Source organism: Physella acuta, unplaced genomic scaffold (assembly GCF_028476545.2).
Source record: "Physella acuta isolate Inbredline_101_S28 unplaced genomic scaffold, ASM2847654v3 ptg000716l, whole genome shotgun sequence".
Classification (NCBI taxonomy): domain Eukaryota; kingdom Metazoa; phylum Mollusca; class Gastropoda; family Physidae; genus Physella; species Physella acuta.
In genome coordinates this window covers 511295-534213 of record NW_026732234.1, presented here as the reverse complement: position 1 = coordinate 534213, position 22919 = coordinate 511295, and the positions used below count along the sequence as shown (strand labels likewise).

The window sequence follows — 22919 nt, the reverse complement described above, 5'->3', positions numbered from 1 at the left end:
AAATTTGATTTAGACTAGGCTTTTTTGTATAGGCCCCTAGGGCCTAGTCATTGCCAGCCAAAATTAGATCTAGATCTATGTCTATCGGGTCGTATGGTGTTTGGACTTTAGACTTCAATCTAGATCTAGATCTAAATCTAAGAGTTTAGATCTAGGTATAGACTCGAGGCAGTATGGCTCAATGAACTTTTATGTCAAGAGTTAATATAAATCTAAAATCTAGATCTATAATTGATTAATAATTTATTAGGCCTATATTCTATATATTATATAATTATATATTATATATGATAATTACATTAATTAGGCCTATATATAATATACAGAATATAGAATAGTTTTAGTTATAGATAGAGATAGATGTTCTAAATTATATCTTCTATTGTCTATTATAGTTTATAGTCTATAGTGAATAGTCTATTATAATATTATAAAAAATTATTAGTTTATAAAATAACTTAGGCATGCTGCCCAGCTTCGCTTAGGCTTTTGAAAACATTGAGAATTTGAATGCTTAATTAATTCGCCCGAGGGTCGGTCTACGACCTCAGAAGTTATGAAGAGGTTCCTACGTGGACATTTGTTTTCGATTTACAGCTCATATAAGGCGCCGGTCAGTCGAGGTCAGTTTTCGGCCAACCGGCCCCCGTGTTCTGTCGCCCCAAGGCAAGATCCTGCCAAATTTGAAGCGCCTGCTGCGCCGGGAAGTGCCCTATCGGGCACCCGACAACTTTGCTTTATATATTATAGAGATTAGCAAATTGCATAGATAAACAAAGATTTTAATAAAGTAATTAAGGCCTGAAATACTTTAGTATAGAAATAAATTATTTGAATAGATTCTAGATCTAGGTAGGGTCTACATCTGTGTTAAGTCTAGTTTTTCTGTAGATCTAGATAATCTAGATCTAGAATATCTAGATTTAGAATCCTAATAGAAATTTTTTAAAGTTTAGCCCGAGCAAAATTGTATTATATAAATTTTATAGCGTACGTAGATCTAAATAATATTTGAATGAAATAGTTCATTTCTTTTTATTCTAAACTCGGAAGATGACATCATCAGTTTCGTGCTCTTTTTTTAGTGTAAACAATAAGCGACGTCATTGTTAAATGCGTTCTTGTCCCAAGTTTAAACACTTTTCCGGTTGCATAATTAAAATTGTTTTTCTACATTCAAATACGCCTTCAATTTTCATTTTTCTTCTTTAAATAAAATTGTGGTTATACATTTAAAACATCTAACATATTATTTTCAACAAAAGTCCGTATAAAGTTCTTCATATATCGCTACAGTTTTTGATGTGATGTCCGGCGAAAATATTTTGCGGACAGAGAGAGAGAGAGAGAGAGAGAGAGAGAGAGAGGTGTGCACATGGGCCATTATATATTAGGATAAAATATAATAGGCCTATAGATCTATAAACTTCTTAGTGTTAGATCTAGTTACTAGATCTAGAATCTAGACTCTATAGGCCCTAATCTATTTTATTTAATATTTAGGCCAATTTTTGAATTTAGGCCCCAGATCTACTATTTTATTTAAAATCATTTAGATCTAGATCTAGTTCGATGAGTCTAGTTTAAATAGGCCTAATTAGTTAATTTGTTTAGTATAATTAGGCCTACTATCAATTAGGCCTAATTAAATTAGCCTAAATAATAAATCATAGATCTAATACTAGTAATAGGCCTTTTATTCTTTTATTTCTCTAGGCCTATGCAAGTTCAAGTAAATTACAAATTAAATTTAGTTCAGTAACATAAATTTGACACAATTATTTTATAATTTACGAGCCTAAATATTAGGCCTACTAGATTCTAATTAATAGTTTTTTAGTTAATTAACTAACATCAAACAATAGTTTCTAGATCTAGTCTGAAATAAGTTTTTTTTCAATAGATCTATCTATCTATATCCTAGAATCTATTTTTTTTTTAAATTAAAAAAAAAGCTTTCAATTAGTCCTATTTATTATAATAATTAGGCCTACATTTTTAAGTTATGGGTTTCAATCACTTGTTGAAAATGTTTAAGTACTCAGCTGCAACAAATTTGTATGCGAAAGCAAATTTTAGCTCAATTTCCACTGGACAAAATTTTCTAAACAATATACTAGGCATAGGCCTAGCTGGCAAAACCAAAAGTAGTATCAACAGATGCTTGTGGAATTTATCAGGCAACAACAATACATCAGAGCTAGATAGTTTTTTGTCCAAATCCTTTTTAGATCTGGAAAAGATTGATGAAAATTTATTTAGGTGAGTAGATAGTAGATCTTGTATTTGTAAAGTCCTCTTTCCCTATTAGTCAGAAGTTTGAGCCTATTTTTAATTTATTTAAAAAATAAAATGTTTAAAATATTTTTATATTTAGAAGTAAAACTTTATGGAAACCCAAAAAAGTTGCCAGAGGTATATATGGAGGTCAGCTGATTGGACAGGCTCTCATAGCAGCTTCACATGGAATGCCAGAAAGTCAACACATCCACAGTCTGCACTCATATTTCCTTCAATCAGGTTTGATTGATTCTGTATTTATTCAATTTCAAGTGATTTGAATATAAATTTTAGAGTACTTCAAACATACTAGAAATAAACACTTTGTTAATATTAATTTTGAGGTCCAATTGGAGTCAGCCATAGCTTGTTTTTGTGTGTAAAAAAGCATGTATTATGCATTTTTTTATTAACGAAAATACCTCATTTGAAATATTATAAAATGTCTAGCTTAACATAATTTCTATTTTCATATCAACAAGGTAGCACAGATCGCCCAATTCTATATCATGTGGACAAAACACGAGATGGCAAGACCTATTGTTCTCGATCAGTAAAAGTTGTGCAGGCTGGTTCTCCAATATTTACTATGCAAGCATCATTCAAGAGAGCTGAATCAGTTCCTAAAACTCACCAGAATACAATGCCGAAAGTAAGGAAAAGTAAAGTATTCTAAAAATATATTTTGTTCTTATGTACTTTTTATTGTACAAAATGAAAGTGACATTGTAGCTCCTTATGATGTAAGCTTCGAGAAAAAACTTAATATAAAAGAATCCAGTAACATTTTGTATGTTTTTAAAATAACATTTTTGAAGAAAGTTTTATCATTTTTACTTACTTCTAGGTTCCATTACCAGACGAGCTACTTTCTCCTATAGAAGTTCTAGATAACTTAAGAAAGTTAGTCCTTTATTTGTGTTTATAGAATTATTCCTAAGTTAAATGCTTTAATAATATTTGTAGTAGGCCTTGCCTGGAACTGCTCAGTTTCAGTGATAATTATTTCAAAATTCTGCTCATGTTTATAAAAAAATTCCTTTTTAACTCTTTCTTTTTAGACAAGATTTGATCAGCGAAGAGCGCCACAAATTTGGATTAGAGTGGTTTGAAGGCTTTCCTATGGATGTCAGGTGGGTGGACCCAACTAGCTTTATGTATACAGTACCACAGAATCCTAAGAGGAGTGTATGGATCAAAGCTCATGGGCACATTGGTAGGTGCCAAACCTATTCAGGCTTCCAGTATTTACTAAAAACTAATTTTAATATAGCATATCTTTGCAACTTAAAAACATATACAGAGTGTATTATACAGGTAATTTTGCAATACAAATATTTTGTATTTAAAAAAAAATTCTTTGCATTTTTATCAACAATGGTAATTTGTGTTAGTTGATTGTGTATGTTACACTTTGCTGGACCTATCATTGTTGATGTTTAAAACTGATATGTTTTCAGAGCCCGCAGTTGCTAAATTTTACTCATTGAACTAATTGTGTAAAAAAAATATTTTTTTAGGTGACAATTTGCACCAGAATACTCATAAGTGCTGCTTAGCATATCTATCAGATTTGTACATTCTTCAAACTGCCTTGATGCCTCTTAGTCCAATTTGGGATAAGTCCATTTTTGTAGCCTCATTGGACCATTCTATGTGGTTTCATGCTCCAGTCCGATCCGATGAATGGCTACTGTATGAGACTGAAGCAGAACATATCGGTATGTTTATTCATTAGTTACTGAATGAATGGTTAAGTTTTTCAGTTAATAAGTAACTTAAGTAATCTTAAAGGTAGGTAATAATAAATTGTGCATGTATAATTTGTATGAGCCATGTGCTGATACTTCAGCTCAGTCAATTAATCACTCTAATATCAAAGTCTTCTAACCTAATTTAAATTTGTCCAAAACATTTCATAATTTTAGCATGAAAAGATTTGATAAAATATTAGACAAAAGGAAGTTTTGACTGTAGAAGTATACATGACATTTTAATTTATAATTAAATAACAGACTATAAAAGCATATGTTTAAATTGAAATAAATAGCTAGCATTTGTTGTTTAGAGGTAAAATACATTTTTTGAAACAGGAGATGGACGAGCTCTTTGTCATGGAAGAATATGGGATAGTAATGGCACCTTAGTGACAACTGTGGCTCAAGAAGGTGTGATGAGATTTTAAATCTTTACAAAAGAAATTCTCAGACAAGTGATAACAGTTTTTATGAAAAAGTTTTTTTATTGTCCTGTTTATGTAAATTATTGTATGTGGCTATATTATTTATGGTTAAAGAAGCTGTATTTTGTATGCTTTAACGTGAGGATGTTATTATAATCTCATAAAAATAAAAAGCAACACAGTTCCCAAAAAACTTTTCAGGAAAAAAGAGAGAATGTGGTGTACTATTTATAAAGAATAAAAGTTGTTAATTTACACCAGAATTATAGTTATTTGTAATGATCATGTATAAATTTAGGCTGTCTGGCCTTTATAGTGAGTGTATATGTGTGAAATCTGTCATTTCATGTATGGTTGACTTTTTTAAGGTTTGATTTTATGTGACTGTCACGACTGTCAATGGTTGAAACTAGTTTTAGTTTGACGTGTGCAGGAATATTAAAAAAAAAAGGTTTGTATCCACTTAACAAGCTTTGAATTATATTACCATAAGGGAAATCTTATTCACTGACAAAAACACAAGTGTATGAAGTATGATACAATGATTTTATTGAAAGGAAACAAATTCAACAGTCCTTACTCAGCACACGTTTGTTACATTCAATCACAGAACACTAAAAATTCACTATTAAAATTGCTTACACACCACACAAAATAAATGAACCATACATCACTCAGTCCTCATCTTTTTGGTCACGTGGGTAAAAAAAAGATTTGTAATTTCATTTCTTAATTAGTTAAAAAATTATCACAAATGAAAATAAAGGGAGATTGTTTATTTTTGTTTATTGGTTTATTTCTGTTAAAGCATGACACACAACACTATGCATGCGTGGTTTGAGTCCTGACCAAGTAAAATGAGATTGTTTATATTTTTGTTTTGAGTTGATATTTAACTAAATGCAACAAGCTCGCCAGTTGGTTGAGTCATGCCGGTGGTTCGTTTTGCTAGAGATACAACAAAGGGTCAACTCCAAATATTGTCCAAGATGGATTATTATGTGTGATAATCTTGACCTCTATTCAATAAGTAGTCGCGTATACACCCAGACAAAGTATTTCAGCTTGTTAATGTTAGGCTTATTGTTCAATTAATAAAGTTAAATAGTCTTCTAAGCAAAACTCGACAATTATAACAAGGGGGTTGGAGTGACACCATGATGTATACATGCTAACTTTAGAGAAACATTGCTATATCCAACTATATTAACAAATTATAGATAAAAGCTTATAAACATACATTGGCATATATTTAAATTATAGGCCTATGTAGGCCAATACACATATATATATATATATATATATATATATATATATATATATATATATATATATACGTTTCTTGGAAGGGGGGGATGACACCACGAAGTGTCGCGCCGGGTTACACTCAACCTAGCGACGCCACTTGTTGCAACATTTACATATCACAACAGGATGTTTTGATTCAGCATTAGATAAGTTAATGGGTGTGGCTTTTACCTAGATCCCTAATCTGGGGAAGGGGATCAGATTAACATTGCATTAGGCTATAATTAATAATTTTTATATGGTCATTTAATAACTATTTTTCCGTTTAAAAATAGGATAGGGCATAATAATCTATATATACGAGAAAAATGGCCCGTTGAGGAAGGATACAACGGGCGCTAGGCTGATAGTGCTGTCTCTTTTCTCTAAACTAAACCCCCCCCCCCCCACACACACCCCCCCCCCCCCACCCCCAAAAAAACATGTCTACCGTCCCATTCAACGAAATATAATTATATACTTTTTCCAGTGTCCGCCCCCTCCCCGAAAATTCTACCCCCGCCCCCGAAAATTTCAAGTACCCCCACCCCTCTCCGGGGAGGAAAAAGTCTGAAAGAAACACTGGTGTCGCGCTTAGCCACTACCCAAAGAATTGCATTAAAGAAATTGCAAGAAAACCACTTTTTAGATTAGACACATTAATTAGGCGGTAATTTTATTATAGAGTATCGATGAAGAAATTTCTTTTGAGTTAGGGAGGGGGGGGGGGGGGTTCAGACGTTCTTACGCGGGGGTGGGGCTTCGCCCCTACCCGAAGAATTGTATGAAAGAAACTCTTCACGCAAACCACTTAGATCAGACAAAATTTCCTTTTTATTCAATGTTTACTCGAGAATCAATGACGTCATATTACTGCGTGCACTCTCCGGCTTGAGATTATTTTCTACTCTGTGCTAAATGTGACGACGTCATACTTCGTTTTTCGTTTCACTGTGCAAGTTTTTAATTTGCTTGTGTTTTCTCTAGAGCGTTCTTGTCAGATAGATAGATACACAGACAGCGAAACTATTAGTATTAATAATTCTCTTCTGGGAGCCGTTAGAAAACAAGCTGCAAGCGCCTCCTTGCAGTCCCCTCTCTTTCTCTCTATCACTACCACCCCCACCCCCACATTGTCTGGTGAGCTGTGGTCACGCTATATGTTTACAAAGCTAAATGTTTACAAATCGTAGAGCCGGGTTTCTATTAGGGGCAGATAATTTAGTTCGATTTTAAATTAAACTTACAGGAGGTAACTAAGAAATAACTAAGAGGAGGCTGCTTTCACGAGGGGGGGGGGGGTAGGGTCGGGGTTAGGGGAAAAGGGGGTTAGTGTTATAAAGCAAATATTTTCAGTGGCAGCATTGGTATTGTCGAATTCACCGAAGAGATGCCTGGAAGAAACTCTGCTCGTAATAAATAATTTTTGTCTTCCATTTCCTGCTTGGAAGTTTAAAAAATTGGAATCGAACTTTGACCTTTACAACCGGTACTTGATGATTGATATTCTATAAAAAAAATGTATAGGTCTAGAACTTACGTATAAAAACTTGAAAACATCGATTAAGATCTTGATCTAATACACATTGCAAGATCAACGGAGTCATGTCGGTAGTACAGAAAAACAATCAATCACCAGAACTTGATAGTTTCTTGACACGATCGTTTTTAGATTTAGAAAAGATTGATGACAATTTGTTTAGGTAAGAAAGAATGGTAATCTATCGTTTTGGGTACGTAAAATCGCCCGCGACTAGTAATGTGAAAAACAGGTGACTCCTTACATTTTAATAATTATTTCACATTTTGAGGAGGATTTATGTTTTGAAAAATACAAAAATGTTTCCTTGTTTCATTTATGTACCTGTTTTTAAACAATTGAATTAAAACTTTTCAGTAATAAATGAACACCAGCGATGTTTCCAACAGATGCAACCATGCTCATTTACTATAGCAGCCATCTTGTTAAAGTTTTATTTTTATAGACTTATAGCGCGAGATTCAGGCGGAAGTCACTCTATTTTACAAACGGCTGCTGTTTATACAGCAAATCTTGCTTGCAGACACTGCTGTTTAAAGTTAATTTCTGGCCTATATTGATATATTTAGCCATTGATTTAGGTTTATTATTCATTTATCTATAATATTTGACACAAACATATCACAATATACTTCTATTACAGCCTTGACAATGAGGTAACGTTTTCGTACATTAATAGCCGCTGGCGATTTTACGTACCCAAAACGATAGATTACCGAAAGAATCATTCATTAAGATGTAGATCTATGTATGTAGATCTAAGAATGGTAAGATTCCGTAAGAATTTAGAAATATATTATATAAAATTATATTAATATAAAAATTTAATTTTTCTATAATATAGAATGCAAAGTGTTTCAATAATTTCTATCACAATTTATAAAAACTGTTTTCTAAAATGTGAAATAACTGCTGAAATTCAGTTTCTAGTTTCTAAAATACCATTTTTCTTAAAATAGCAAGTTTGAAGTCACTCTATCTGAACTCCATCCCCGCCATATCATCTTAAAATTATGAAAGCCTCTTTTCCTATGAGTGTGACGTTATTTATGGGCAACCCCTAATTCATAAACTATGAATGACTTTGTTCTATCCATGTAAGAGTATTTCTTGATTGAGTTATTTAAAAACACAAGTGTGCGAAAAAATTATTTTAAAATATTTTATTGAAAAGAAACTTGCATATTTATACCACTGGGATGAAATGCTGATTCCTCCAGTTGTTAGCTGAGAGATTATTATAAAAATGGTCATTCACATTTCAATAATAGCCAACATGTCAAAAAACCACAAAGTGACGCCACCACAGCCGAATAAAAAAAGCCCAACACATAGGCCTAATTTTGCTGATTTCAATAAACTATCTTATTAGTATTTTCTTCTTCATGTCATTATAAACCATTTTGTTTATTTGGCATAAGTTCAGCTTTCAATTAATAAATGTTGCGCTAGTATTACAATAAAATTACATACAAAAAAATGCTTTTTATTTTTCATGCAAATTGGAAGGCTGTATTATATTATTGAGAATTCTTCAAAGAGTTTTTTATTTAATTGATACATAATACATAATAAAAATATAATAAAAGCAACCTTTGCAAAACATAAAATCAGTTGGTCAAGTCACACATTATTTGAGCAACTAATTTTAATTTTAAAACATTTTAAAAGACTTTTGTTGTTTTTAATAATATGATAAATTTTTTTTAGAAGTAAATCACTATGGAAACACAAATTAGCTCGTGGTGTCTATGGAGGACAACTCATTGGCCAATCCCTCATAGCTGCTTCATATGGAATACCTGAAAATCAACATATACATAGTTTACATTCATATTTCTTACAGAAAGGTTGGTGCTAATTTTTGTTGAGTGAATCAACTATAATTTTAATATTTGTGTACATTTTATAGCAATTCATTAGGCCTACATTTTTGTAGGTGAAAACATATTACAACTATAGTTTCTTTTAAAATAATTATAGATGTTACGTATTAAATTATGTGGTTTCTTGTCATACAATTACAAAAACAAAGTTTTTGGAGTTCAAAAAAAATCACAATAAATATTTTTTTCAGGCTCACAATTTTTGTATGAATATTTTATAATATGAGTAGCTATTGATTCCCAAAGGCAACACAGATCTGCCCATGTTGTACCATGTTGATAAAACAAGAGGGGGTAAAACCTACTGCTCCCGCTCAATAAAGGCAGTACAGGCAGGCAGCGTTGTGTTCACCATGCAGGCTTCATTTAAAATGGCAGAATCTATAGAGAAAACTCATCAGCTGCCCATGCCAAAGGTTTTGTTTACATTTTTTATAACAGCGTTGTCAACAAGTATGTGATAGATAGGATATGGTGTGGAATTTTTTTTCATTATAAATTGGTTAATGTAAAAGTTTGTGAATATGTGTTGACTTTTTGACTATTGTTAAATTATTTTTTTCTACTTGGCTTAGGTACCACACCCTAATGAGCTAAAAGCCCCACCTGAGATACTGTCAACTTTAAGACAGTAAGTATTTGAGCAATAGCAAATCAGTCTGAACTAATAATGTGGGTTAGCTTATACTGATAGACAGATCTCTAGTGGTATTCTTTAATTTTATAAAGTTGCTACACTGTACAGTTCCTGAAATTAAATGTTTGATGTCATTATGTAACATTTTTGCTTCTTGTCTCTTGAGGCCAGACAACAAAGTCCCACCATCTAAGTCCTACGTTTTTAACTCATAATTATGACTACATGACCTAGTTTGAAATAGGACTTTGTTAAAATATAGTTCTTTTTTTAATTTTAGCATTCTTTTAATCAGTAATATCAAAGACAATTTTAAAAATACCACAAAAAAAAAACAAAACAAAACAAAAAAAAACCCCAGTTTATTTTAAAATGTGATGATTTCTATATTCCAAAGAAAATTTTATTTACCAATTGTGATGATTACTAACATCCCCAGTAAAGTCCTATGAGTGATAATTGCTAATTTCAAGTGAAAATCTAAACCTATATAAGAATCTTTCCCTTCCAAAATGTAACCTATCCTTGATGACTTGCTCACTTGCAGACATGATCTGATAACAGAAGAGCGCCTCCGGCTTGGCCTGGAATATTTTGAGGGTTTCCCAATGGATATTAGATGGGTAGATCCCGAGTTATTTTTGTATATCCGGCCACATTACCCCAAGAGAAGTGTTTGGATCAAGTCCAGGGGACACATAGGTTTGTTTCTTATGTACCTTATTTACATAAAATCACTATAAATGGAACTTGAGATATGTGTTAACTAAAGCTAGCGGTTAAAACTGTTTGCAGGTGATGACCAGCACCAGAATGTACACAAATGTTGTTTGTCCTATTTGTCTGACCTGTACATAGTTCAGACAGCGTTGTTACCCTTTGCCCCCATCTGGGAGAAACCATTTTTTGTGACATCTTTGGACCACTGCATGTGGTTCCATGCACCCTGTAGAGCTGATGACTGGTTGTTGTATGAAATTGAAGCTGAAAACACAGGTAAACATCAAATTGGTGTCTTAATTATTTCTTACTTGCATAAGGTAACTTTTCTTTTTACTTTTTCTTTTATCTTAAAGAATTGTTAGCTTTCCATATTTTAATTTATGACCAAATACCTAATGCTCATTATTGTAAAAATGAATACTGTTAGTCTGAAATTTATTTAGTATTTATTTCTAGAATTCAGCATGTACTCTTTCAGTGAATATCACAAAATGTGATAGCCTCAATACAGCATGGATTTGTTTTAATTTTGTGCTTAAAAATTGATTCAAAAAAATAAAAATAAAAAACAAAAACAATTTTTTGTGAAACCAGAATGTTGTTATAGTTTTCTAACATTTCCAATGGTTTTACTACAGGTGATGGTCGAGCTCTATGCCATGGAAGAATCTGGGACACAAATGGAACTTTGGTGACAACTGTTTCACAGGAGGGAGTTATCCGCCCCGCTGTGGCTAAATTATAGAGTCGTCATGGAACAGATGAGTTCACTGGATGTAAAAACTCATTAGTGACAATAAGCTGAACCTAAATCAGTTTGACTGGTGCTGTTATCAGAGATTAAAGTTTTAATTTTTTGTTGTATTTGGATGATACAGTTTGGAGATTAAAAACAATCTTCAAATCTTAGATTTTTGTTTAGCACATTAACACAGAGTTCTTTTATCTAAATAGCTGATAGACACTTAGTGTGGTGCTATTTTCTAAAAAATTTGCATAAACCCCTATTTTTCAAATAGATAAACTTTACAACATACCTGAGAACATAAGTAAAAGTAAGAAAATTGTCTACTTGATTGAACAATTTGTGTCAGTTCTAAATATTTAAGATGATGATAGTAATACTTTTTGGCTGAATTTAATGAAACAAGTCAGTAAAAAGTGAAACAAACACTAATCTATATAAACACTACTTAAATCAAAAGTAAAAATGGACCATTGGTAAAATAGTTCTGGTTGTTAATTTTATTGTATTTATTTCTTTATACATTTGTATGTAAACAATGTATGTATACAAGTTTAATTGTAAAAGTGGTTGTTTAATTTATATAATTTGGTTTCTTTTTTTTTTCATGTCACTGACATTTGTCAGTCTTAACATTTGCCTGCTCATGTTATTCATTTCACTTAAAGAAATGCTCACAAATATATTTGGAGAGAGGGTGGGGGTCTTAACTACCCCATCCATTGACGGGAAAAGTGTAAAATTTTGTATTTAAGTTGTTCTGTTTTGAATATTTTAAAATGTACATTTGTAAAACCTAGAGCAGATCTCAAGAGGGACACGGACCCCCCCTCCCCCCCCCCCCCCCCCCCCCATATATTTATATCTATCTCACCCACCAAAAACAGAATCTTGATCGGCCTGCGCTAACAGACATTTTTGCTTCAATCCAAGATCTCTTAGTATACTTATCTGAAGTTAAAATTGAGTGTAGATAGATGTTATCGTGTAACCTACCACAGAAGATTCACTTGAGTACCCTTTGTTATAAATACAGTTCACTTTCTAGATCCTTCATACAATATTGGTTAGTAAATGAGCATCCTTTTTACCATGCTCAGATCTACACGTTTTTTATCAAGTTTCTCTTTTGAGCTTGCCTCAGTGATCAAATATTTTAACAAATCGATACACAACTTTGTGATAGTAATAAAAAAATTCAAACAACAAAATTTAAATTTTTTATTTCTGTTACAAATGAATAGTAATAAACTTGTTCTCTTTCTTACTTTTTACCTATCAATTGTGATTTAAATATTGGTATAAATCAACTTAGAAATAATTTCTGACCTTATTTTTTGTCTGTTACCCATATATATATTGTCCTGCTTCCAAAAACTGGAGTTTTACTTAGCGTCCATAAAATTACATGATCTTTTCTTTTTTTGGCAATTTTTTCCCTCCTTCTCATACATCGTCACAAAAAGTCAGATCCCACCCACGATAATGTCATTGTCATACTACATTTTCAAAGTTTATTTCTCTAAGGGGATGTAACCAAGCTAGGTTGATTTTTGCAAAACATAATTGATTTGTTTCCCTTTGAAAGGGACATTCCTTAAGTCTGTTGGTTTGGGTGAAATTTAAAACAGCTAAATACTATTTAAAACTATAAATTGTATCCAATCCGGGTTAGGAATTTATTACTTCATTCATTCTAAATCTCAAGTAAGCCGAGCTGGAGCGAGTCTTACTTAATGTTTTGAAATCCTCTTCAAAAGATGTCACACTTAGTAGTAGCTTTAGCTACCGTGGAGAAATTTTCTTGTAACACTAAACCATTTTTAAGGGAACAACTAACAATGTATAAATGAATGAAATAAGAATTAACATAGCTGTTTGTAAAAACTATTTGTTGAACTTACAGGAGGGAGGTTTTGCTTTTAAAGATGAACCTAATTCCCACGTTTTCTTTAACTTGCTTTCTCTGTGTCTGTGTTTCTGTGTTTGTTTGTCTTTCCAATCAAATCTTGCGATCGAAATTTCTGGCACTTCCCAGTTAGCTAGCGCGCTGAAATTTTCATGGAAGCTTTCTTTTGGATGACCATTGAATATTCAATTGTTATTATTACTAAATTGATCAATGGAAACATTTTATTGAGCATTTTAGACCGCTATATAATCTATATATATATAATTCTCCTCTGCGAGCCATTAGAAAAAAAACGAGCGACGCGTACCTCGCGCGCAGTGAAGCGAACGATCCCACATCGCCACAGGCTTAGGGGCAGATAATTTAGTTTGAACCGAGTTTAAACTTACAGGAGGTAGGCCAGTTTGGGGGAGACGATATGGTCGAGTGGTTGGGCACACGATTGCTATCCCACTCGACACGGGTTCAAATCTATGTGTTAACACAACGTGTTTTTTACGAGTTGTCTTTTTACGAGTTGTCTTTTTACGAGTTGTCTTTTTACGAGTTGTCTTCGTTTACCCAAAAAAAGTGAAAAGATAAAATCGATAGCAAGATTTTAATGCAAACAAACAAAGACTAAAAACTAGAAAATAATAATCATTAAAAAAGTTTTAAAAAACCCACGTTTTCTGATTGAACTAAAAAGTAGAAAATAAACGCTATACATCACAATAATGCAAGCGATCACTCTACTATAAGCGATCAAAAACGTGGGGCGCCGTGATTTTCTTACAGTTTCTAATACTGTTGACTCTCTACAAGCTCCCTAATAAAAGTCAATAGTATTATCTAATCAATAGTAATATAACTTTTACTTCGGCGCCCCACGTTTTTCATCGCTTATAGTAGAGTGATCGCTTGCATTATTGTGATGTATAGCGTTTATTTTCTACTTTTTAGTTCAATCAGAAAACGTGGGTTTTTAAAAACTTTTTTAATGATTATTATTTTGTATTTAAAATAGCGTATGATTTATTGTGAGTTCTTTTCAAGTAGAATTTGGGCCTCTTATCTGTGATAAAAAAAAAAACCGACATGTAGGCCTGCAACTCCCCGTGTTTCGGGGCCCTATATTCAACCATATAAACGTGTGTCGGGGCCCTATATTCAACCATATAAACGTGTTGCGGGGCCCTGTATTCAACCATATAAAGAGAGGACGGCTACAAAGATGTATAAACCAATTAATTTGAATATAATTTTTAAATTTTATTTATGATCAAATATTTCTGCCTAAACGCCCCCTCCCTTCTATTCAACTCCAGACTTTTTTCTCCGGGGGGGGGGGGGCGGTAGACTTTCTTCGGGGGGGGGGGCGGACACTGTTAAAAGTATATATTTTCTATATAAATTATATAAATTTCGTTGGGGGGGGGGGGGGGCGAAACTGTGCTCGCACTGAATGCCGTCACCCAAATGTCTGATCGAAGATCTTACCCCCCAGTATACTTCATCCCTGGGTCTTGCTACAGCTTAACCAGGCCCTTGTTCTGGCATCAGAATATCGCTGTTCTAGTGTGCACGATACCGATACATCGTTGGTAATCGGCCAATCTCCATAGATAAAAAATATTAAAGATATGAGGCAACTGTCTCACTACGTGACATAAGAAATTGTCCGTGGCTCACTTTTTTTTAAAATCGGGTAAACAAAAGCAGAGGTTGTCTCCGTCTGACTGCAAGTTTGTGACATGATGGAGCTGTGGTCGCTACTATTTTTCAGCTGTTTGGCTGTTTCTTGTGAGTTTTTCCCCATTTTGTTTTGTTCCGCTAAAACACCAGTAATTTTTAGCAAGAATGTTTCAAGAAGCTGAATACGAAAGTTTGATATGACTTTAAAAATAATCGTGCGTTTTACGATATAGTTTAAATTATTGTGCTTGGGTCTGGTGTAAGTCTTCTATAAAAAAAAAATTTACCGCTTTAAAAGAATATAGAATCTATATTCTTTCAAAGCGGTAAATTTTTTTTTTTAGAAAACGTATAGTTTAGAACGCTAGTTTTTGAGACAACGTATCGTCTACATTACTTTGTGGATCAGAGATCATGAAATAATGGAGAAATCATTATTACCAGAAAGTGTTAGTGTTGCCAAGAAGGCACAGTCCTGCAGTTAAAAATCGAAATTATGCAGTTTTTTGTTAAATTAATCACGGGAATTTTCACAGCATCAATACATCCACGCGAAATAACTTTAGCTCATCTAAAGTCAGTGTGGCGGACATTTTTTCCAGCTTGAAAGTATCCGCAATCAAATACATGAGAGAAAGTAGGCCTATTTGAAAAGACGCAAATTAATAAAATAAATAACTATTCAAAAAGATGAAAATGAATAAAAATAAATAAATATTCGAAAAGACGAAAATGTATAAAAATAAATAACTGTTTGAAAAGATGAAAATGAATAAAAATAAATAACTATTCGAAAAGATGAAAATGAATAAAAATAAATAAATATTCGAAAAGACGAAAATGTATAAAAATAAATAACTGTTTGAAAAGATGAAAATGAATAAAAAATAAAATAAATAAATTATAGAAGAAACCTTAGCCAACAAATTAGTGAGTAAACTTTGTTGTCTTGTTACATTGACAGCACAGGCCCTAGACTGCCCCTTGTGCTACAACAGATACGACTACACATCGTGTACGGGTGTGCAAACATGCCATCAGTCACATGACGTAAGTTTTGGTCACGTGACATTGAATCCCTCTACACACACTAGTTATGACTCCAAATTTAATATCACAATTTACACTCAATCCAATACGTATAAAACGCTGCTGAAATACCAACATGTCTTCCTTACGTATAAAACGCTGCTGAAATACCAACATGTATTCCTTACGTATAAAACGCTGCTGAAATACCAACATGTCTTCCTTACGTATAAAACGCTGCTGAAATACCAACATGTCTTCCTTACGTATAAAACGCTGCTGAAATACCAACATGTATTCCTTACGTATAAAACGCTGCTGAAATACCAACATGTATTCCTTACGTATAAAACGCTGCTGAAATACCACCACGTATTCCTTACGTATAAAACGCTGCTGAAATACCAACATGTATTCCTTACGTATAAAACGCTGCTGAAATACCACCATGTATTCCTTACGTATAAAACGCTGCTGAAATACCAACATGTATTCCTTAGGTGTGTGAGCTGACCGTTCATCTGACTGACCACAACAGTGTTGAGTACAACTGTCACAGCCGAGTTGTAAGTTCACAGATTCATATCAACAGATTCATATCAACAAAACTAGCTATTCTCAAACTATGCCCCATGGCCCATCCTACCAACAAAGCTAGCTATTCTCAAACTATGCAATTCGGGCAAGTGTCCATTCGGGCAAGTGTCCATTCGGGCATTTGTCCATTCGGGCAGTTGTCCATTCGGGCATTTGTCCATTCGGGCATTTGTCCATTCGGGCAGTTGTCCATTCGGGCATTTGTCCATTCGGGCAAGTGTCCATTCGGGCAAGTGTCCATTCGGGCATTTGTCCATTCGGGAAAACGTCCGGCTTCCATCCACTAGGCATGCTACCATCACAAAGTGACGGTCTGTTACATACACTAGGCATGTTACCATCACGAATTGACCGTTATATCCACTACATGCTACCATCATAAACTGACCGTTATATCCACTAGGCATGTTACCATCACGAATTGACCGTTATATCCACCAGGCATGCTACCATCATGAACTGACCCACTTCCACCACTGCGAACCGACCCACATGGAAAAATGCACGTTCTGCTGCCACGGTCCAACAGAGTGTGAAGTACAGAGAGAGGAACTGTTTGGAGGTGAGTACAGCTGGATGCACTTTAACGCTCACTTTATATTTCAAACGTTGTTGGTCATTTATATAATATAACTCAGTCTGTTTTAATATTTCAAGAATGAAATGAACTAAAGGATCTTATTTTTAGAAGTAAACTTTGTATTATTTAAATCCTGAATTATTAATAAATTATCTGTATATTCCAAGAACTTTTTTCTTAAACTATATTGTTGTTGGTCCTCAGGGTTTCTGCCTTCAACACCAGGACCAACTACAACACAAGGACCAACCACAACTACAACACCAGAGCCGACCACAACACCAGAGCCGACCACAACTACAACACCAGAGCCAACAACAACTACAACACCAGAGCCAACTACAACTACAACACCAACTACAACTACAACATCAACGACAACTACAACACCAGAACCAACTACAACATCAACGACAACTACAACGACGACCACGACCACGACCACAACCACGACCACAACAACCCCAAGTGAGATCTACTATATCATTGTTCGACTGCTGATTCTAATGGTTCAGTTATAAGGGGTGGGGAGTGGGGACGGTGCTTGGGTCAAGTTGAATCCCTTGGTGCAGGGGCGGGAAACAACAGATAGATGTTAAAGCACAGCCCCAGACAACATTATATGTAATAGAGTATACCATCAGTGTTACCACAACCCGTATATTCAACAAACATATCAACAGTACCACCCATCCAGTGTATACCATCCATTGTTGCACATATCCACAGTACCACCCATCCAGTGTATATCATCCATTGTTGCACATATCCATAGTACCACCCAACATCCAGTGTATACCATCCATTGTTGCACATATCCACAGTACCACCCAACATCCAGTGTATACCATCCATTGTTGCACATATCCACAGTACCACCCAACATCCAGTGTATACCATCCATTGTTGCACATATCCACAGTACCACCCAACATCTGTATACCATCCATTGTTGCACATATCCACAGTACCACCCAACATCCAGTGTATACCATCCATTGTTGCACATATCCACAGTACCACCCAACATCCCATGTATACCATCCATTGTTGCACATATCCACAGTACCACCCAACATCCAGTGTATACCATCCATTGTTGCACATATCCACAGTACCACCCAACATCCAGTGTATACCATCCATTGTTGCACATATCCACAGTACCACCCATCCAGTGTATACCATCCATTGTTGCACATATCCACAGTACCACCCATCCAGTGTATATCATCCATTGTTGCACATATCCACAGTACCACCCATCCAGTGTATACCATCCATTGTTGCACATATCCACAGTACCACCCAACATCCAGTGTATACCATCCATTGTTGCACATATCCACAGTACCACCCATCCAGTGTATACCATCCATTGTTGCACATATCCACAGTACCACCCAACATCCAGTGTATACCATCCATTGTTGCACATATCCACAGTACCACCCATCCAGTGTATATCATCCATTGTTGCACATATCCACAGTACCACCCATCCAGTGTATACCATCCATTGTTGCACATATCCACAGTACCACCCAACATCCAGTGTATACCATCCATTGTTGCACATATCCACAGTACCACCCATCCAGTGTATACCATCCATTGTAACACATATCCACAGTACCACCCAACATCCAGTGTATACCATCCATTGTTGCACATATCCACAGTACCACCCAACATCTGTATACCATCCATTGTTGCACATATCCACAGTACCACCCAACATCCAGTGTATACCATCCATTGTTGCACATATCCACAGTACCACCCAACATCCCATGTATACCATCCATTGTTGCACATATCCACAGTACCACCCAACATCCAGTGTATACCATCCATTGTTGCACATATCCACAGTACCACCCAACATCCAGTGTATACCATCCATTGTTGCACATATCCACAGTACCACCCATCCAGTGTATACCATCCATTGTTGCACATATCCACAGTACCACCCATCCAGTGTATACCATCCATTGTTGCACATATCCACAGTACCACCCAACATATGCATCCAGTGTAACGTGAGTGAGCCGTGTGATGGCTACACCATCCAGGTGACGCCACCACAAATGTGTGACCAGCAACAGCCGTACTGTTTCTCTACCATTGTACAGAACAAGGTTGAAAAGGATATCTACAAAGGGTAGGTTTAGGAGGGAAATAGACACTGAACACGAAGTGAAGTTGAATGACTTAAAACAACTTGAGTTTGTAGCGGAGTCCAGGATGTGGTTAAACTAGACTTAGTCCTCTTTACTCCTTGTTGAGCATTCGGCCTCAATCATTCTTCCACTTTGTCTCGTCGATAGTGTTGAATTTAGCGGTCTTCCAAGACATCCCTGATCTTCAACAAGACACCGTCTACAGGCCTGTCTTGAGCGCCCTCTTCTTTCGCCTTTCCCGCTCAATCGCCTTTCGCAAAGCGTGACCCTCCTAGCGCCACTGTTTCCCTATTATTTGTACTATCATGGGACCACCCCTGTCCTTCTCCACAGGTCTGTGTAAGGCACTTTGTCCTGCCACCTCAATTTCAGGATCTGTCTGAGTCGGTTCACAGAAAAATGCGCAATCGGAAAAGTGCGCAATCGGAAAACTGCGCAATGTAAAATGCGCAAATACAAACTAATTATATTAATACTAGGCATGCTGCCCAGCTTCGCTTAGGCTTTCGAAAACATTGAGAATTTGAATGCTTAATTAATTCGCCCGAAGGTCGGTCTACGACCTCAAGAGTTATGAAGAGGTTCCTCCGTGGACATTTTTTTTTCGATTTATAGCTCATATAAGGTACCGGTCAGTCGAGGTCAGTTTTGACCCCCACATCGTAGACTTTTCGGCCAACCGGCCCCCGTGTTCTGTCGCACCAAGGCAAGATCATGCCAAATTTGAAGCGCCTGCGGCGCCGGGAAGTGCCCTATCGAGCACCCGACAACTTTGCTTTATATATTATAGAGATTAGCAAATTGCATAGATAAACAAAGATTTCAATAAAGTAATTAAGGCCTGAAATACTTCAGTATAGAAATGTATTATTTGAATAGATTCTAGGTCTAGGTAGGGTCTACATAAATTTTATGAGTTTAGGCCGGAAAAATTGTATTGTATACATTTCATAGTGTACGTAGATCTAAATCAAATTTGAATGAAATAGTTCACTTCTTTTTATTCCAAACACTGCAGATGACGTCATTAGTTAATGTATAAGCAATAGTGACGTCACAGTTTTATGCGTTCTTTTTCACATCTATTAATGCTTTTCCGGTTGCATAAATAAAATTGTTTTTCTACATTCGAATACGCCTTTATTTTTTATTTTTATTCTTTAAATAAAATTGTGGTTATACATTTAAAACATCTAACATATTATTTTCAACAAAAGTCCGTATAAAGTTCTCCATATATCGCTGCCGTTTCTGACTTGATGTCCGGCGAAAATATTTTGCGGACAGACAGAGAGAGAGAGAGAGAGAGAAGAGCGCACATGGCGTTTTATAAATTAGGATAATTTAACTTTGTCGTATTTCGTGGAAATATGTTTATTATGCTACAATGTACATCTAATCACTCTTTAATTATAAGAAAACAAAAATGCCCTTGCGCACTTATTTTTGCGCAGTTTTCCGTTGCGCATATTCCCGGTCACCGTTTGGGACATTTATTAATGATGTGGTTAAACAAACCAGCTCAAATTTGCAGCTAACGATAAAATCTATCTCACTAAGGTCACTATTTTAAAAGTCCTTTACATAATTGTATTATCTCTCCCCTAGTTAACTGACGGTAGCCATCACACCCTGATCACGTGACACATCTTTTAACACGTTTCCTTTGTCTGGTTACTTCCAGCTGCGCCGATGAAAATTTCTGCCGGCTAAAGTGGTGGGAGCAGACGTCAACCAAACCCAACTGTCTGGTCGAGGATTACACCGGCCTTGACCTTGACTGCACCTTCTGCTGTACCGGGGTGGGGTGCAACCTGCCCGTCAAGCCGTATGACGTCACGCTTGTGCACTTCACGTGAGCTCGCGAAAGTTCTAAGGATAATGACTCGGGATAACACCCACACCACCGATTGACTGAACATGGACCCTAACATCACCGCGCCACACTTTTCAAGAAGTTTTTTTTTAATATGCGATTATTGAACTTTTCAAAATTGTTATTATTTTGAAAAAAAAAAAAGAATGAAGCTAAATGGTACATTTAAGTCATAAAACATTCTGTATAAATGACAAGAAAAAGTTGAATATAATTAACTGACTAAGAGGGATTGTGTTATGGATTATTGAGGATGTACAAGCATATTTTGTTTTTATTTATTTTATTATGAATTGATTCTCGAGCAGTTGATACAGATGTCTGGTACCGGATATATATTCCAATTTATTTGTCTGCTTTATCCGATGAGAATGTTCACACAAACCCAAAAACAAGAAACACTCTTACGCTGCTCAAGGAAAGGGAAATAACTAAAACAGCCACAAGGCAAGGTATAAAAAAATAACATTGCCGGGATGTCTTTACACATTTTTAACCAGTGCTGACATTGGGATGAGAATGATAAGCTGGAGGTTGTTTCAGGTACCTCTTAAATGGGTGGGTGGGGGTGGGTGGGGGGGGGGGTGCCAGCCTACTCTACTCGGAAGTTACAAGTTCTATCCATCCAGAATCCCCCCCCCCCCAATCACTCATTACCCCTTCGAGAGACAATGTCTGAAAGAAGCAATGGATTCACAGAAATTTAAATAAGACAAATCCTCCAACATTAATTAAAAAAATTTCTTTTCAATGCATTAAAAAAAAAATAAAAAAATAAAACCAACTTTCTTTAAATTGTAAAAAAGGTGGTCGCTAAAATGTGTGAAAATTTCATGAGCGTCCAGCGGTTTCAAGAAAATTTGTTTTAGTTTTTCATTTTTAGTGCAGTTTATAAAATTATTGCTGTGTTCCAAGTTTTTCTATCGGTTTTAAATAACTAGCAACTTAAAAAATTACAATAGGGAATATTTAAATAAAAAAATGTCAGTATCATATTATTTCCATTGTTAAGTTCTTTAGTCAACAACACGATAAAAGTTTTAGAAGCAAGAGCTGACAGAATATCTAACCAATAACCTAGTGATTCACCGACAGACGTACATACAGATGGACAGACGGTCAGACGGACAGATAGACAGACAGGCAGACAAAGTAAACAGCTGTTTCCGAAACTTCCAAAACATGTAAATGATTTTTTTTAAAGTCATGAAGTGTAAACAAAAAAAACCACATTCGACAAAAAAATAAATAAATCCAGCCACCAAGATTATCAGGTAAAAAAAATTGATCCTGTTATAGGAAGCGATAAGATAAAGTCGTGACGACATCTTGCAGCATGTGCACGTGACTGACGACCTGTCTGGAAACCAACATGGCCGCCAGGCGGGGTTTTTATATCAGTCTTATCTTTTGGTTGACCTATCTAACTAGGGGGCAGCAAAATTGTCTTAGTTTATTGTCTAAGTCAATGTCTACTCAAATCTTTGACAAGACTCACTGTATGAGAAGAAACTCTGTATAAAAATACAATGCATTATACATACTATCACAAGACACACTCTCATAAAACACTGTCGCAAGACATACTATGACAAGACACACGCTATCAAAAGATACACGATCACAAGACTCATCCCCCTTCCCCCCCCCCCCCCCCCCCCCAAGAGGTGCCTGGTAGAAACACTGCCTTTCACCACAACAAACTGATTCTACTAATCCAAATAAAAAAAAATAAAAGTGTTAGGTACATTGCTTGTATATGACTATTAATTATCTGCTTGAATA

General features: G+C 35.2%; 2 protein-coding genes and 1 long non-coding RNA gene across 3 annotated transcripts; all 3 read left to right on the top strand.

The window, feature by feature from the left end:
* Positions 1-1716: 1716 nt before the first annotated feature.
* LOC131949850 (uncharacterized) lies at positions 1717-12113 on the top strand. The gene is made up of 14 exons (XM_059311862.1): positions 1717-2262; positions 2378-2520; positions 2763-2932; positions 3128-3183; positions 3342-3496; positions 3801-4001; positions 4374-4462; positions 7328-7452; positions 9000-9139; positions 9422-9591; positions 9751-9806; positions 10360-10514; positions 10608-10808; positions 11174-12113. Exons 1-14 carry the CDS (start codon positions 2006-2008, stop codon positions 11278-11280), a joined length of 2025 nt encoding a protein of 674 aa, XP_059167845.1. The 5' UTR covers positions 1717-2005; the 3' UTR covers positions 11281-12113.
* A 3711-nt stretch (positions 12114-15824) lies between these two features.
* Positions 15825-17030, top strand: LOC131949827 (uncharacterized). Its single transcript, XR_009388201.1, has 3 exons — positions 15825-15916; positions 16396-16461; positions 16934-17030. It is a non-coding gene; the product is annotated as an uncharacterized LOC131949827 (long non-coding RNA).
* Positions 17031-17068: 38 nt separating this feature from the next.
* On the top strand, positions 17069-21179 carry LOC131949849 (integumentary mucin C.1-like). The gene is made up of 4 exons (XM_059311861.1): positions 17069-17107; positions 17240-17540; positions 19089-19239; positions 20943-21179. The coding sequence occupies exons 1-4, from the start codon at positions 17069-17071 to the stop codon at positions 21115-21117; spliced, it is 666 nt and encodes a 221-aa protein (XP_059167844.1). The 3' UTR covers positions 21118-21179.
* The last annotated feature ends 1740 nt before the right edge of the window (positions 21180-22919 follow it).

What these genes read in the sequence shown, in the direction of transcription:
- LOC131949850 (XM_059311862.1), top strand. Translation starts at nt 2,006, where the DNA reads ATGGGTTTCAATCACTTGTTGAAAATGTTTAAGTACTCAGCTGCAACA. An exon ending in GTTCTAGATAACTTAAGAAA is followed by an intron (nt 3,184 to 3,341) that starts GTTAGTCCTTTA and finishes CTTTCTTTTTAG; the next exon opens with ACAAGATTTGATCAGCGAAG. An exon ending in ATTGATGACAATTTGTTTAG is followed by an intron (nt 7,453 to 8,999) that starts GTAAGAAAGAAT and finishes AATTTTTTTTAG; the next exon opens with AAGTAAATCACTATGGAAAC.
- LOC131949849 (XM_059311861.1), top strand. Translation starts at nt 17,069, where the DNA reads ATGCACTTTAACGCTCACTTTATATTTCAAACGTTGTTG. An exon ending in CACGACCACAACAACCCCAA is followed by an intron (nt 17,541 to 19,088) that starts GTGAGATCTACT and finishes ACATATCCACAG; the next exon opens with TACCACCCAACATATGCATC. An exon ending in GAAAAGGATATCTACAAAGG is followed by an intron (nt 19,240 to 20,942) that starts GTAGGTTTAGGA and finishes GGTTACTTCCAG; the next exon opens with CTGCGCCGATGAAAATTTCT.